Source organism: Notothenia coriiceps, unplaced genomic scaffold, assembly GCF_000735185.1.
Source record: "Notothenia coriiceps isolate Sejong01 unplaced genomic scaffold, NC01 NC01_scaffold00014671, whole genome shotgun sequence".
Classification (NCBI taxonomy): Eukaryota; Metazoa; Chordata; class Actinopteri; order Perciformes; family Nototheniidae; genus Notothenia; species Notothenia coriiceps.
Genome location: NW_011347372.1, coordinates 68,035 through 84,711, shown reverse-complemented (window position 1 = coordinate 84,711; position 16,677 = coordinate 68,035). Strand labels below are relative to the sequence as shown.

Below are 16,677 nucleotides of genomic sequence, written 5' to 3'. Positions count from 1 at the left end.
TGAAATATATTTCAAACCTAGGGTGTAAGGGATCAAGTTGTGTTTCTTATTGTAAATGGGAAATGACTTCAGGCGAGGGGAGGCCATTCAAGCATGGAAGTCTTGTTTTTATCTCTTACGCTATCATAGGACAGGAACTTTTGCATATAAATTCATAACATATATATACTTAGATATATATTCATATTTAAAGGCCACAGGAATAGCATAGAGCACATTTATCAAAAACAAGACGGAAAAAGACCTTGTAAATACTGTATGTGTTGTAATTGTCTATTGTGAAACGTAACTGCCATGCTGAACCACAGCTCTGGCCGTGTAAAGCATCGCTCGTCTGTGTGTGTGTGTGTGTGTGTGTGTGTGTGTGTTAGCGAGGGCCTCTTTGAGGTTGGGAATGGGCACGTGGGCCCTACATTTTGGACACCCCAGGTGAAATGTAACTTCAGTCCACAAGCCATATAGAGCTGGATCTTGTATAATAGAATAGATATAGTACAAAAGAAGAAGATTTAAAAAATGTTGCGGTTTTGGATCTACAAAATACTGCAAAAAGTTGTTTTGATATATTGCAGAGTAATAAACCTTGTGTGACCCGTTCTGGTAAAAAAAAGACAGCTCTCTGTCTTTTTTACTATGTTCTGATTCGAATAATAGATGAACAAACGTTTCATTTTTCTTTGTACACAATGTTTTTTTAAACTGAGATACAAAGTATTTAACAGTCAGCATTAGAAACAAGTTAGAAAGATTATATAAGGCCAGCTCAAACCAACCCTGTTCAGATTCAACTGCTGTCCCCTCTGTAACCCAGTTCTTTGTCTCAGTTTAGAGCCCGTCCACATCCTCGCTCTTTAACCAAACCTGTAGTTTGCTATAACCGTGGGCGCTATGCAAGAAATTGTCACATTCTCCTTTTAGTTTTATTAGCTATGTTTCAACCAACTACATGTCTGTCTCAGACCAACAGACCAGAGGAGGACCTTTAGTTGAATGAAACTTCCTCAAAACTAAAAGAAGCTGTGATGACAGTATCATGATGTTTTTTAGCATCTGATTTCATATCTAATCGTTCCTGCTTTACAATAGACCACAAAGACAACCGTGTCCTATTTCTATTGTTTCCCAAATGCATTTACAGTATAAGACTACTGCTTAGTCTAATGTAATGTGTTACGTTGATTTTTTTTGTGAATAAAACATTCCCATAAAAAGCAAACCAGGTTGCCTTATAAAGCAATTTTTAAACCTATACTCTATGGAATGATTTAGGTTTAAGAATATACAAAGATATTCTTGTATGACGCCCAATGTACCCGCAGCAATTTCCATAGGTCTAAGTGCTGCAGCGTTTGCTCAAATGTTTGGTGTCTTTCTTGTTAAGGTGCTTCTGATGTGGACAGGATCTGAGAAAACTCTTTAACCCGCTGCTGTTTACCGCTGTGTTCAGCAGCAACAGCAGTTTAAAAAAACGGTCCTCATCATTCATCGTCCCGTCTTGTAAAGCAACATCCAACCCGTGGCTACGTAAACTGTTAGAGAGCATACAGTACCACAGCATGCTCAGGTATACAAAATAATGTAGATCTGTTTACTATTAGCTCTAGAATATATATATTTATATCAATGTGGCTTTAATATTTCTTTCATTTACCCAAGGCTTAAGGGTGAATCAACTCAGACAAACCGTTTTTTGACGAAAATAACTTTCTTCTGTTTTCTCCAATGCAGTTAAGGGACGTGAAGCTATTGAAGTATATAAGTGCAGTCTGTAGCTGAGGCCAGTCCCAATCCACAACACCATAATCCCAACACAGAGACAGGGTCTTAAACTTAGTGAACCCGTACCAACATCCTAAAAAAGATAGGACAACTTCCTCCCAGGAAAAGAGGAGTAATACGAGAGGGCTGACTCACTTCCTTCGACAAAGGTTTGCTAAGATAAGCTGCCCAAAAAGTTCTTTAGAAATGTTAACTATGAATCCTTCATAGACGTCAGAGTTGTGAGAAACCAGTTTGGCAACATTTACTAGTCAGACAATATGTTGTGATGAAATAACAGGAAGTTCAGGAGTTTAGTTTCTAACTGAAATGAAACAGCCTTATTAGTCAAAACAGTTGGTGGAAACAACGTCTTGTAAGGCAACTGGATGAAAAGTCATACGGGGAAACAAAGTAGGAACAGGGAACTTACAGTGTCTTTACCCACGCCCACCCTACATGCCCTCATCCTACCCAATGCCCGTCTTTGCCCCTAACCCAACCCTCTGACCCCTGAACCTCGTCCTCTGTGCAGCTGTCGGGACATGTCGCAGCCTGGGACTGGCCTCTCCTCTCTGAATGTCTCTTTATCTGCCGGCTTTCAGCACCGGCTTCAAGTGCCAACAAGTCAATGGCTTCACCACTGTGCAAACTGCATTAGGTCATAACAAACTATAAGAGAAGGAAAACTTGAAAAAGAAAAAAAGACAACTCGGAATATCACCTCAACGTTCCTCTTTGCTGGCATCTTCACACCCACTCCCCTTCTTTAGTTTTACAATCTCCTAAGCCATCTGGATTGGATAGGTAAGATTTCTATATGTATATATATTTATATAAGGTATAGATTTGTGCGTAGATGTACACAAAAATATACAAAAATGCATAAAGAATTTGTTAAGGACTGCCCATACATTTATGTACGTTACCATACATACAGTACAAACATACATACTTTGTTTAGGTGTGTGTGTGTGTTAATTCCTTGGTTTGTAAAACTCCACATTCAGTAGAGTGAGATTTCCTACAAGATAATCCCAGATTCTCCACTTGGCACCAGTCAGCTCGACTCGAGAGCCGAGACAGAAAGACAGAGTGGATGTTTGTTGTCTCATAAGTCTTTGTATGAAGCTGTCTGTCCTGCCGCGTCCTTCGCTCAGTTTCTCAGTCAGTTAAGTGCTCCTCGGTTCTTTGTGACAAGACAAGTTGATCGTAGCTCTTCCTCCCTCAATTTCAATCATCTCCTGAGGAGGATGCCATCCTTAACCCAGCTGTCAGTTATCTCTCCGGGTCAAAAAGCACCCTATCTCCTTTTTAACGTGCCACCTGTGACCTCTCCTGCCCCTCAGACGCTGCTCCGTGGCCAGGCTTGCAGACAACAAGCCCTCGGAGGCTAAAACATTAATTCAAACTGGCTGCTCCCTCCAGTGCAGCCGCTTGTTACCATGGTAACAACACCACCTTTAACCTGTCGAAGAAAGGGACAGTTCCCCCCTCGTCTGATCCTCATGTGGACTCCAGCGTGTCCAGTTGAAACACATTGTGATTGGTTGGGGTGGTGAAAAAGAGCTGCTCGTGCGTCGGGGAGGTGGAGTGGTTGTCACAGGGACTGTTGAGGCCCAGCGTCCGCTCAAAGTCCAGCAGCTGGCCCATGAAGTTGAAGTTTGGGGAAATGTTCGACTTTTTCCGCTTCACAAAGTCGTACGCGTCGTTGAGCGACAGGTTGAGCTTCTGCATCAGGTAGGCCACCGTGACGGTCACCGAGCGGCTGATCCCCGCCAGACAGTGCACCAGGATGCCGCACTTCTTCGAGCGAGCCTCGTCTGCACAGGAAAGCATGAGAGAGGATTAGATTGATGTAAAAACCTACTGTATATTTTCTTATGTTTATTAGCCTTTAAATTATGACAATATTCTCTGTTCAATCTCTGCTGTGGCGATGTGAATAAAGATGTATTTCTCCTAACAAACAATGAGCCACATTTATAGAATCACATAAAAAAAATTGTCAAACCTATTTTAAAAATCCTCAATTAGCTTATTACTCTAAATACAATGGGATCTTATATAAACACATAATGTTCTGCCAAATTTAGAGGAGTTTAGGTTTCACACGATATAATTGTCTGTATTTCTTTTTGAGGTGTGCTGTTGGCAGGGCTCAGTTGTAAAAACGTGACGGCCACGGTGGCCAACACACACAATTATTTTATTTCATTATATTGAATTGTGGCTTATTTAGTCATGACTATACAATGTTATAGAAAAATATGCATGGATTAAAAGTTTCGGGCATCTGAAAGCAATTGACTGTGTTCCATTGTGTGTATAATATATATATGTTCCTCAAAAAAACAAACATATTTTCCTATTATTGAATTACAACTCAATAAGAATCGCTTGTACAATAGACATTTATAGAACAATATCTAACATTATATTCTCCCTTCAACACTCCACTGAAGGCAACAATCCAGAAAACTGTGCTGGCTTCAAGTTAGTCAAAAAATATCTAAAATGTTCCATTATTGTGATTTGAATCCACAATGACCTTTCTTAATGACAGCAGAAAGTCATGTTTCATTCTGCTTTCTAGCTCTCAGTCTGTAGAAAAACCTGAATAAGGAAAACATCCTACATTATTAACAGGCTACATCCATCCACCTTCTATCAGTTTCAAACCCTTGCACTTGCATCACTACAGGCCATTAGAGCCACAGAGTTAAGTGCTTCTTTCCTTTCTTCCTCTCCTTTATCTCTCTCTGCCTCTCCTCACTCTCCCTGCCTGACTCTCTTGTTGTGGGATTTGGGTCAGTTGGCTCACGAGCTCAGGCTGCCAAGCGGACGTCAAATTAAATGTATATGTGATGTGTGCTCACTTCCTACAACTATACAGGACTCAGAAGTCAAATAAGAAACCAGTGCTTAGTCTGTGCTGAGCAGATCCTCACATTGTGCAGATGTGAGCAGCATTACATCCCTTTTCTTGTGCTGTAAATGCATCATAACGCAAGAATTGCCCATTGCCGGGAAACATCAAGTTCCTTCTTCTCTATACGTTATGCACAATCATTTCAGATATTTAATGAATCTGCAGTCCACAGTAGTAAAGTGTAAGGTCACTTCTGGAACTTCTTTCCTTTACCCATAATTACCCTGCTGGTACTTAAAGACCTGATGCCCATTACAGCCAGTCAGACAGCAACATTTAACATGTAACATCAGACCCATGACCCGAATCTGCCAAGACCTCTGGCTCTGGCATATGTCACACTTCCTCCCACCTACTGAAACATTAGCTTTAAAAGAAAAAGAGAAATATCAGAGTCTGGACAATCTAAGACCAAAACAGAGACCCTGGTTCTCATATACCCATCAGAGAGGGAATGTACTCACTCTCTGGGAATTAAGTCAGAGGGAGTGACACTAACGATGGGAAATACTGGAAATGAGATGAGATAAGAGGCTACAATTCTCCTGGCTTCAGTATGACTCAATGCTCCAAAAATCTATTTCCTCAATTTTTTCAAAACTATTGTGCTATTACAGTCAAATGTAATTAGGAATAGAAAAATACAGGCCAGCTGTGTTTAAGACAAGTTCCCATTTCTGTTTAACACAACAGGCAAAGAGAGTAATGGAGGATAAACTTAACAAACTAGTGCTGACAAGTTTTGCATACCAATTAACTGGCTTTAATTTCTTAATGGTACAGTTTTGCTGCTTTTCATACGTTTATGATAGTAAAGTAAATACTTTTAGTTTCGGACTGTTGGTTAGACAAAAAAAACTATTTGAAGAAGAAGACTTGGGCCTTGCGAGATTGGGATGAACAATGTTTAATATGTTCTGACTTGTATTATCTGATTAATCCATCTAGATAGAAAAATAACTGCCAATTGTTAGGATATTCATTTAAATCCAGCCAGCTGGCTCCATATTCTAAAATGTACTGTATGATAGTTGTTTGGACAAAACAAGCAGAAGGAGCAAGCCTTTACTTACCAATGAATGAAATGGCCTCGGGGAAAAACTGAGAGAGGTTCTGGCTCCAGTGATCGGAGATGGGGATCTGTTTGTACTTGAAGTCGCCTTCATGTTCGAACATGTTGGGCAGGTTGGGCGTCACGTTGAGGATGTACTTGATGTTGTACTTGCTGAGCACATCCAGGTTGGTGGAGTCTTTGGCACAGCCCAGGAAGAGGTACGGCAGAATCTGGACGGGAAACGCTGTCTGGTTGCTGGGGAGCGGGCTGCCCTCTGACTCTGTGGCGCTGCCCGGCTCGCGGTCTGACTCTCCATCAGAGCAGTCGGAGCTGATGCGCAGACCCCCGAGGCCGAGGACGGAGGCTGGGGGGGAGCTGCTGGGACAGGAGCAGTCCAAATTGGTCTCGCAGTGCTCGGGGTACTCCGACTGGAACTTGTTGAAGCCCCCTGAATGACAAGGAAGAGGCCAAATAATGTCAATATAAGGAAAAGGGCTAGAAAGTCACTTCACATGCTGGTATAAGAAATGTCTCTGTGCATGAGCGCAGGGAGGGTTGTGCAATACAACATCTACAAAATGGCAGCTGAATGTAAAGTCTGCATGATACGATATATTTAACATGTTCCTCCAAATGCTCTACGTTTTACTGTGATATCTTGTTTCAACAGTTACTTTATCACTTTAAAAACATTTTGTATTATTATTTACACTTTTCCATTATTTTTACCTTGTTTGAATCCTGTTTTTAACTCTGACCCTGTTGCTGCTATAAACGCCTGAATTTCCCCAGGGGGATAAATAAAGGTCCATCTTATCTTATCTTATCTTACAAGAGGTGAATCGTGAACATGAATTATGGTAATTTTACCTTTTAATTAAAAAGAAAATAATATGATTGCTACATTTATACATTATGACCATTAATAAATGTTTTTTTAACATGTTATTAATCACAGTGATGGTAAATAACAAACAGAAAACAAAAAGAACAGTTAGTTCCAAAAATGAAACAATCTATCATACCATATTTAACCACAGTAGATTAATATTCAGATTACATAATATGTTATATATAAACCAAGGGGTTTAATGACATCAAAATTAAATCATTTACACATATTTTTCATTTACTCACATTACATTATAAATATTCTAAAACATGACATGTATATTATGATATGGGTTTATAATTACCAATGCAAAAATATCTGCCATATCGTGTTTTTATGCTTGACTACATCAAATATGAATGAGACTAATAACATGATATTTTCGCCGTCATGGCTTCGCAAACATGCCGGACAGATGTGATCCATTGAGAAAAGCTGCGCCCTGGGGAGGTTGAGCAGGACACCGAGCACTCACTACTCAGCTCAGTGGACTTTTTGTGAATGGCAGCTCGGATTGTGACTTTACTGGAACACTGCTTTGATCATTAATACATCAAATCTATCTGTAGATCCTAACGCTACCACATTTTATACACGTGACGTCCTCATCATGTCTGACTATCCTATGTTTTTATTTGGTGCTGCAGTTTTATTCACATTGCGTCGTCGTCTCCTCGTTTCCCTGTTCATTCATGAAAAAAAACGCCAGTCTTTTCCTAAAGGAGCACAACATGGCGGGCCATTTTTGCAGCATTTAATTGAAAACATATTTGACATACATAGCTTTGTATATTTAGACACATACTCCCGTTATATATTTCTATTGATTAGCCAGATTATTTCCAAATAATAGTTGTATAATGGCTCTCGGAAATAAGAAGGAAGTGTTTTGTCAAAGTTCATTATGACTTCGCACTGCAGAGTGAAGCTGATGTGTTTCACATTGCAGCCTATCTATTATTACACTGTGATAAAATCATAATCTCTGGATAATATGCTCAGATGAATAACTCTTCCTGCATCATTATTAAAAATGAACGAGACACGAACTTTAGTCGGTCAGACAGATGATAACATCTGGATTCATTTGAAGTGTCGAAACACTGCGACACTTCAAGCTATACCTATAAGCTATTTAAAAATCTACAATTACGTTATATTTAATACGGGATATGATAACATTTTCTAAAATAGTATATGAATCTGGACTTGAATCAGACTTGATAGTTTTGCTTCAGATACGCCACATATCCAGAAACAGCTTAAAACATGACACATGTAGCCTATCCATTAGGCTACACAAAGTATCCCGGATCAGATCAATCTTAACCTTGTGTGTTATATTCTAGCACTAATAGTTATCTATTTGGTGAGATAAGCTGCTGAGGCTTTCCTGTAATAAGGGGAATCTCAGTTAATTACATCGGAGTGAAATTATTGTAGTCATTGTGAGTTTTTTATGGATCAAAGGGACACGTGTAAAGCCATCCAATCTTACCCTCCAGGTAGAAAGCCTTGCACCCGTCGTCCCGCAGTTTCTGCAGCAGCAGCCCCAGCACGGAGCTTCCCAGCCCGGACTCCTGCCGCTCCGGGGTCGCCTCGTCGTACAGAACCACCACGTCCGTCTTGCACCGCTTCACAAATTTCTCCTTGTCCTCGTTGTTGGGGATGATGGAGCGGATGGGGAGGTTGCCCTTCTTCAGCCTCCGCAGCATGAGGCCCGGGATGGCCAGGTTGATGGCCGACTCTATGTGCGAGGACTCGTACAGCTCATGGGGTCTGCAGTCCAGCAGCAGCAGGGAGCTGGCCCCGGACTCCAGCTCCTCCTGCAGCCACTCCACGCTCTTACTCGACATCATCATCACAGTCACGATCACAGAGCCTCTGCACAGATGATTAATTCTCATCAGGGAAACGTTAATCCGCCTGTCCCCTGGTGTGACATGGAGAACAACGCAACAGAAGAGAGGGAAACAAGACAAATCACGCTGCTAAACTTCCCTTCCCGCGGCCACCACCAAGACCACCGCCGCTGCGCACACACACGCAGCCAGCACACACTTCCACACACACATCCAACACGCACGCAGCGATGCCCCTCTGGTTGGAGCAGGAAACTTGAACATGCAGGTTTTCTTTCCCTCCTTGTTTCAGTCCGATATAAGTGGAGGTTTCATTCCGACATCCATTTGGCGACCCAACTCCAACTTCGAGGGCGTCCACAGACCCTCAAAAAACGTCCCAAAGATGCTCAGTTATTGTCTGAGGGTGTGAGTCTCAGACGAGATGCTGTGTCTAAAGCCCATGATTATTGTTATTATTTGACATGCTGGCCCGTGGAGCGCCTCTGGTTTGTCATTTCTACTGGATGCGTTAAAGAGGCTCTGCAGGGTGTCACTGAGCTGAGGGAGGAGCGCAGAGATTTAAAGGTGCAGAGCTGCTGAACATTCACACAAGCTCACAATGTTATCACGACATTCATATCCATTCATTGATAGTTCATACAACAAGGCACTAGACATACTCTAACATGTCCCCTCCAGTAATAAGCTCAACATGTCTCCCATATGTGTTGAAAAAGAGTATAGTGTTGTTTTTTTTACCCCAGAAGAAGCTGGTTGCAAGTGAAACCAATGTAAAATACTGCAGGCCAATACTGTTTCCCTTCTCATTATTTTAATTTAATGTTAATATGAAAATACAAATACAGTTTGGTAAACCTTGGCCCCAATATTACAAGGCGTTTACTTCTGTTTGTATTGTTATTGTTATGGTTGTAATAAACCTTAATATCTGCCATTACATGTTCAATAAAAGCAAAAGATAAAGAAAAGGGAAAACTCCAGTATGATACAGTACACTATTGTATTTCATTTTTCTTAAAAAATATGATTAAATAAATAAAAAGTAAACCGACGTGTTGACAATGACAGAAAATTAGTTTAACGTTGTTATTTAATTTTTTCAGGGGTGTTCACTCTATAAGGCTTTGCTAAATATGGTCTAAACTTATTCACATTTGGGACAATAAGATTGTATATTTGCCTGTATAAGTCTGATATTGTAAATATGTATATTACAGAAAAAACATTTTATTTTGTATTGGCCATAAATAAAGAAATCCATCTGGTTCCTTCGCAGTATGCTTTCTCTAAAAGGTTCTTATGACCAACTTGTTCATTTATTAAAGTTAATGCATGCCTCACAAAAGGGTTTTAATTACCTGGGGGACACATGTGTACCTCTCAATCAATGGCCTCACGCACTAGAAGGGACTAACTCATTTGCCACTGATCTCCACACATGGGATACTCACAACATTTATACACTCATCCATAATTCATTCACACATCCACCTAACAATCAATTACAAAAATGTGCCTCTGGCCTCAAACTAAACAGCAATTATTGAGTGACAACATCGTAGTCTGTCTACTATACTCATTTCTGAGAGCAATATGTCTTCTCTCTTTGAGAAAAAAACTAGTTCCATGAAGATAGGAAACATTTGAACAACTTGTTGAACTATCTTGAAGGAGCCTAATTAATTATTGAAATACCTCTAGGTTGTGAATTTCACATTTTTGTAACAGCTCTATAGTGTATACCTGCTGCTCTGGGTCATCACCATGACTTTCACCATGAATGACCTAATAAGGCATCAGCAGGTTGTGACAGAGGCAGAGGGGAAAAGAGGAGCGTTTGATTTCCTCACAGCTGCAAAGAGGAGGGGTGGGGGATGCACCAGCTGCAGACAATGGCTCTTTATCCCCCCCCCCTTACACACACACACACACACACACACACTCTCTTCAGGGCTCTTGTGTTTCCACTCCCTTCATGGACAACAACAGGCTCTCTTAGGGTTGTGTATCCACTCTGTGTGTTTGTTTACAAACTTCTCTTCGATAGTAAACAAAAACTATCATCACTTATTTTTAACACCTACATAACTGAAGACTAAAACTTTAGTCGTGATGAAGCTCTAACAGAGTCGACATCAGGGGGATAACTTCAAGTCTTGAAAGCACATGTAGACAAGGCCTTGGTGGCAATCTGGGCAATTAGGGCCAGTTGAAATGCTGATTTTGAGTTAAACAATGCCCTTTTTTAGTAGTAGCATTAGCTCGTTATTCTGCAGCATTTCAGTCATTTTTAAATGTTATGAGCTAATCAAATGGCTTTTATCAGTGGTTATCATTAACATTGTAAATCTTCGGATAGGGCAGAAAAGGCCAAATTACACCTATCCCCATGTTATGGTTTTTAGTTTTAAACATGTTATTGAGTCATTAGTAACAAACATACTTGTTTAAGACAAAAATCATGTTTTGGCTTAAAAACTAAAACTACATTATATTTGCTTATCACGTATGTCACAAACAATTGTAAGTACATTTTTTATTTAAAGTCTATGGCAGAGTGTAAGTGAGCGAGTTGGGGGAGGAAAACAAAATCTGCAGCTTTTTATTTTGGAAGCAAATTCTTTTCGACTTATCAGTTTGAACATTTTCATTCAAATGATTGGGTGCCATCTGTTATTCCTGGATCCAGTTCTCATAACACCCCCGGGACGTATTTTGGGTAATTTCATGTCATATTCTGATGGCTGGTTTAGGTTGGATAGCGACATCTTTGTATTATTGTCAAAATTGTGATGCGGCTCCTTGTTTGAACTCTGAATCGGCCATTGGGTTGTAAATCTAAAAGTTTCATGGAGATATAAGAAAACAACAAAACCATCTGTCGCCAGATTTGAATTGAAATGTTGCAAAATCCTTATCGTTGCTCAGAAGTAAGTGACATAATTTCATTTTAGGAAAAACACTTGTGTTCAAGTCGCGCCACATTGCCGATAGTAAGAAGCTGTTGAGATGATACGTTTTCCGTGTCTTTAATTGGTATATTTTAATAACTGATGGAGCTACAGAGCAGTATGTTTTACGTAATAAAGCTTGAATATGACAAAGATAAAGATTAAGATGTATTCACTTCTATCTGAACAACAAAAGACTTATCAGCAGCTTGACCCATTGTGAGTCAACCTGCTCGTACATGCATCAACAACCTTTAATCTCCCATTTTGGAAAGAACAGGAGCTTTCTATGTGCACACATTTCCTGTTTCACAATACCCGAAGTGTGTCAATATGTCAAGTCTTTATTGTTTTCATACTACAAAAAACTAGTCAAACAGAAACAGCAATATATGCAACATGAATCGGTTTTTCTCGACACATCGAAGTCATCTTTCAGAGATGGAATAACCGCTGCTGGCAGATGAAGGAGAGTTTACTTCTATAATCTAAACTCCAGAATGGTAATGTAATTTCTGAAGCATGCTGTTGAGATGAGCGCACTGACCCATAGTCCCAGAATTGAAACTGAGCTACACAAAATATTACACCAAAGCCAAGCAGAACCTTACAAATCAGGACAAAGCTAAATCTCTTGATTAAAGTGAATGTGAATATTCTTTTTGAAGGTGAGGTGTTGTCAAACTTGTATTTAGAGAAACAAAATATATTAGCAGTTTTTTCCCCCCCAGGAAGAAGTAGTTTCATTCTCCTGAACTGCTCTTCCTGTCACTTTACTGAATCTCTCTATCTACTTAAAGGTGGGGTAGGTAAGTTTGAGAAACCGGCTCGAGATACACTTTTTGTTATATTCCATGGAATGCTCTTAACATCCCGATAGCAATGAATATCTGAAGTGCTTTGACAAAAAATCCATAAAAAAATGTCATCTGTGGAAGCCGTAGTGCTGTAAAAAGCACGACCAATCATCTGAGCCGGCCCGGCTAAAGTAACTGGATGGCCTACCTGCCTGTCAGCCTTCCATCTGTGCACAAACTTATCTCGTGCCCTCATTGGTCATGTGCGCGTTCGTGTGTGTTGGAGGAGGGGCTCTGTAAGGAAGTGGCAGATTTTTTCCGGCTGTGTGTTTTCAAATTCTAGCGCACTCGAGCTGGTTTCTCCAAAATTACCTACCTCACCTTTAATGTTGGTTTACCTGGTATACTCATTTGGTATGAACAATTAGCAAAAAAAAAAAATGTATAATTTAGTACCGCCTACATTCTCCAGTGGGAATGGCTCCATAGACTGTTTAAAAGAAATGGACATAGTCACTATGACTGGCTGGTTTACTTTTGCACGCCATGTTTCAACAAGTAGGTTGGCCTACTTGGCCTTAAAGAAAAAAGCTAAGAGTGTAAAATACGCTCAAAAGCCGCAGTGTCTTCATCATAGTTGATATGTCTTTTCAAAGAAAGGACACACATAATTCAAATTCCAGTTCACCTTCATGCTGATCTATGATTAAAAAATAGTACAACTCAGACTGTGAATGGGTGATGAATCTGATCTCTGGGCCTTCTTACCCATGAACAGATTTAAACTGATCCTTCTGAACCAGAAAATCCCCCCCATATCCCTGGAAAATCACCCTGGGTTGTATCCAGTATTATGAACAAGTCGTCCATTCATTGTCAGTGGAACGACTCCAGAAAACATTTTTTTAATAAATTAAAATGTTCTTAATACAAGCTTCAGCAGATATTTAAACATTCTGTTCACACGACTGAACTATACATTAAGATAACATCTTGAGCTGAAATTCTCATAAAAGATATCAGTAAATAATATTGCCTTTCTTTCTTGTCCAGTCTGTCATATTTATAACTACTTGCTCCATTTCCTTTATGATTTTTCTTAATGAAAACGAGGAAAATACCAACTTGGCTTGAAGCTCTTTTTGTCTGAGGCCTCTTTAAGGCAGACTGTGGTTTAAACCCACTCACCTCAGTGATAGAGTGAGGTGGCCACCCCTCTCCCACGCTAACGCTGGCATTTCCTCTGCTGTTTCCTTTGCCCCCAAACACGCAGGTCGCCAACACATAAAAAACAGGCCTGGAAAATGAATCAACGCACTTAGTTTCTGTTCAGTTTCAGCTGTGATATCTATCTGTTCCTTTATCACAAACACATGCAGGTACAGAGGTTGTTATAGTTAGTGATTGCTGCTAAATGTTTACACACAGTCACTGATTTAGTTCCACTTTTCCAAGGTGCTCATGATCCTTTTATGACAAAAATGACAAGCTTGCCAGAGGTAGCACACTAGCAACAAAGGGCAGGAATAACGATGTAATGTGTAACAGACAGCTCGGTTTCAGAAAACTCAAAATCCGCTTCATTCACAAAGTTAAGAAACAAAGAAGTCTCAAACGCCCGCCACTCTTCTGCCCTTCAGAAAGGGCGTCGTTAGGGGAAATGCATCAAGCCGCTCTCAATTATTAATCAGGAGCCAACAGGAGATCTCAATCACCCTCTAATCAACTCAGTGGAAGTGTGACATTCAGCTGAGGATAATTGAAAAAAGGTTGGATACTTTGGGTACCTGTGATGGACATTTTTGATGGTTTTATGATACTAGATGGGATATGGATAAAAATCTACATTAAATCATTTGAACTCTTACGAAAGTGAAGGAACCATGACTGGAAAACGCCATAAAGATGATGATCAAAATGAAGCTTATTATCACAGGTGATGCTTGTGTGAGTAGATTAAACAAAGCACATGAAGATGCCACACCTGAAGATGCTACACCTCACTTTCTCAAACATGGCTGCCTCCAACATCTGCATATTCAGGTGAACTGTTAAGCGCTCAGAGGCCAATGCTGATGCCTCCAGTAGAATTGTCTGAGCCCTGCTATGAATTCTTCAGGAATCCAATAGATAGAGAAGTGTGTTTGCATTTAAGTGTGTATTCTGTATGTGAAGTGTGTGTATGTCTAGTGAAGAGCAGTAATAATTTGCCGATGCTGTGAGCAGTGTTTGAGCGACAGAGAAGTCTCACAGCTGAATTCATTATTGAAGACCAAACTGGAAAGATGGAGAGGGACTGACATATATATCAGAGAGAAAGGGAGAGAGGGAGGAAGGATGTAAAAGGGAGCCGGCTGAGTGACAATAAAGGAAATCAGTTTAAACAAATGTACATCTGAAATAAATCTCCTCAGTCTAATTCAAGAAAGCAAATGAATAAAACATGAATGATTTTGAGTGTCTATTGCATTCTATCTTTCATCACCAACCCTTTATCCTTAAAACACACACATACACACTGCTATTAATGGTAGAAGAAGTACTCAGATATTTTAAAGGAATGATTAAAAATGATACAACAGTGTAAAATACTCTACACGTAAAAGTCCTTCACCCATGCTAAAATATTTGCCTGAAAAAATACTTGAAGTACCAAAAGTAAATCAACTTATAAATCATAATTGGCTATTTCATAATACAGTAACGTCAGCAGTACTAAGCTAAAGGCATACTTGTGTTTGGCGCGATGACGTTGAGTAGTCCCATTTAGCCACTTGTTACCAACTGCGGTTTTTAAGACACAGAGTGGGGTGTTCACTGACGTATTATTGTTGAGGAACAGAGCGTCAAAATCTCTCAAAGAGGTTCTATTAAGCTTTTTTGGGTTTCCCCTTTCCTGTAGTGTGTTGCATTGGTTTGCCTGTAAGTGTTCTGCAAGGGCTCAAATCCCAAAGGCCTCAAATGGACTCCTTTGTAACACGCTCCAACACGTTGTATGCAATAGGCTAAGGGGCGGGACATCTCAAAGCAGTTGACCAATTACAACAGAGCCGGCCAGCTCTCCAATCAAAGCAAACTTGGCTCTGGTCTTTTTGGTAAAAAGTGCTTCAACACAGTCAGAATGAGAAATATAAAGCACTTTTTCAACTGAAAGCATGCAAACCTGTCACAGTAGAAGCACAAAATACAAATATGAAAGCTGAAAATGAGCATAATAGGTCCTCTTTAATCTTGTGTTAAACAGCGACCTGATTTCTATTATTTAATCAAAAAGTCTGGAACAAATAAAAAACAACACATTTGAATGGTTTTGTTTCCAGTTTGAGTGAGCATTTTATAAGACACTGAACCAACATGAAAAAAAGCAACATTCATTCATTCATGAGTAATATTCACCCTGCTCTACTGTATCTTATCAACATGCAGAGCAAACATACTGTACCTACGTAGGCAAGATTGTAAAAGCACTGAGGTGAGTCATTGTGCGTTAACTCAGCCCTCACCTCTCTCTCTCTCTCTCTCTCTCTCTCTCTCTCTCTCACACACACAGAGACACACACTTACTTTAGCCTCACCCCATCATATTACTATGACAGATGAGAGGCAGGGCCATAAAGACAGATGGTCAAAGGTGCTCAGATACGACTCTAACAATATGTTCTGTCTCATGACATATATTACTCTCCTCCTCTCTGTTTCAGCAGGCTTCAGACCAACAGATGAACAGAACATCCAGCTGTTTTAAAGCAACCTCGTAACTAGTGGTGTTAGATACATTCATTAAAGATCTGCATTATCCAAATTAAGGTATTTAATACTTCTGTGGTTGTGACTTGATTTCAGAAAGTCCAGAACGACCGAGTTAGGTATGAAAGTGCCCTTAATAAATAAAATAAAAATTAATTCATTAAGGTTTAATCTTATATAATGTCAGATTTGATGTCCTTTTTTTGTGCTAAAATGGTTAGTTAATAGCAGTGGCCTGTCGACATATTCGCTGTAGATTGCCAACTATTTTAATTGTTCAAGAAAAAAAAGTCTGATCAAATATGAGGAACTGTTTTTCTATTTTATATAAAACACATTAAAATCTAAAACTTTGACAATGACAATAATCATTCATTGCAGAGCTTGAATGGCTATGATAATGTAATCCTGACATACATCCTTCAACGGGTAGTATTTAAAGAAACAGAGCTGTAAGAGACACTGTGTGTTATTTCTCTCAGTGAGTTTGTGTCAGAGCAGTGGAGCTTCAGAGAGGCAGGTGATTTAAAGGTGAGTCTCTGAGAGGGGAGGGACGGGTGTTCTGAAAGTTATCGCTAGGTTTGTTTTATGGGCTGCCTCATTGTAAAATAGGTCATCAATTTGAAACACTCAGCACACATTTACACACCTTACAGCGTGTGTGAACTGGTTGAATTTGTG

General features: G+C 39.8%; 1 protein-coding gene across 1 annotated transcript; it reads right to left on the bottom strand.

The window, feature by feature from the left end:
- Nucleotides 1-361: 361 nt before the first annotated feature.
- Nucleotides 362-9,032, bottom strand: LOC104948608 (dual specificity protein phosphatase 7-like). The gene is made up of 3 exons (XM_010774812.1): nucleotides 8,135-9,032; nucleotides 5,764-6,192; nucleotides 362-3,581 (listed from the first exon to the last, which is right to left on the bottom strand). The coding sequence occupies exons 1-3, from the start codon at nucleotides 8,541-8,543 to the stop codon at nucleotides 3,265-3,267; spliced, it is 1,155 nt and encodes a 384-aa protein (XP_010773114.1). The 5' UTR covers nucleotides 8,544-9,032; the 3' UTR covers nucleotides 362-3,264.
- Between the last annotated feature and the right edge of the window lie 7,645 nt (nucleotides 9,033-16,677).

Bases quoted from the DNA above. Each gene is read 5' to 3' on its own strand.
- LOC104948608 (XM_010774812.1), bottom strand. From the start codon at position 8,543: ATGAGAATTAATCATCTGTGCAGAGGCTCTGTGATCGTGACTGTGATG. The intron at 6,193-8,134 runs GTAAGATTGGAT...CTTGTCATTCAG, and splicing joins CAAGGCTTTCTACCTGGAGG to GGGGCTTCAACAAGTTCCAG. The intron at 3,582-5,763 runs GTAAGTAAAGGC...TTTCCTGTGCAG, and splicing joins CGAGGCCATTTCATTCATTG to ACGAGGCTCGCTCGAAGAAG.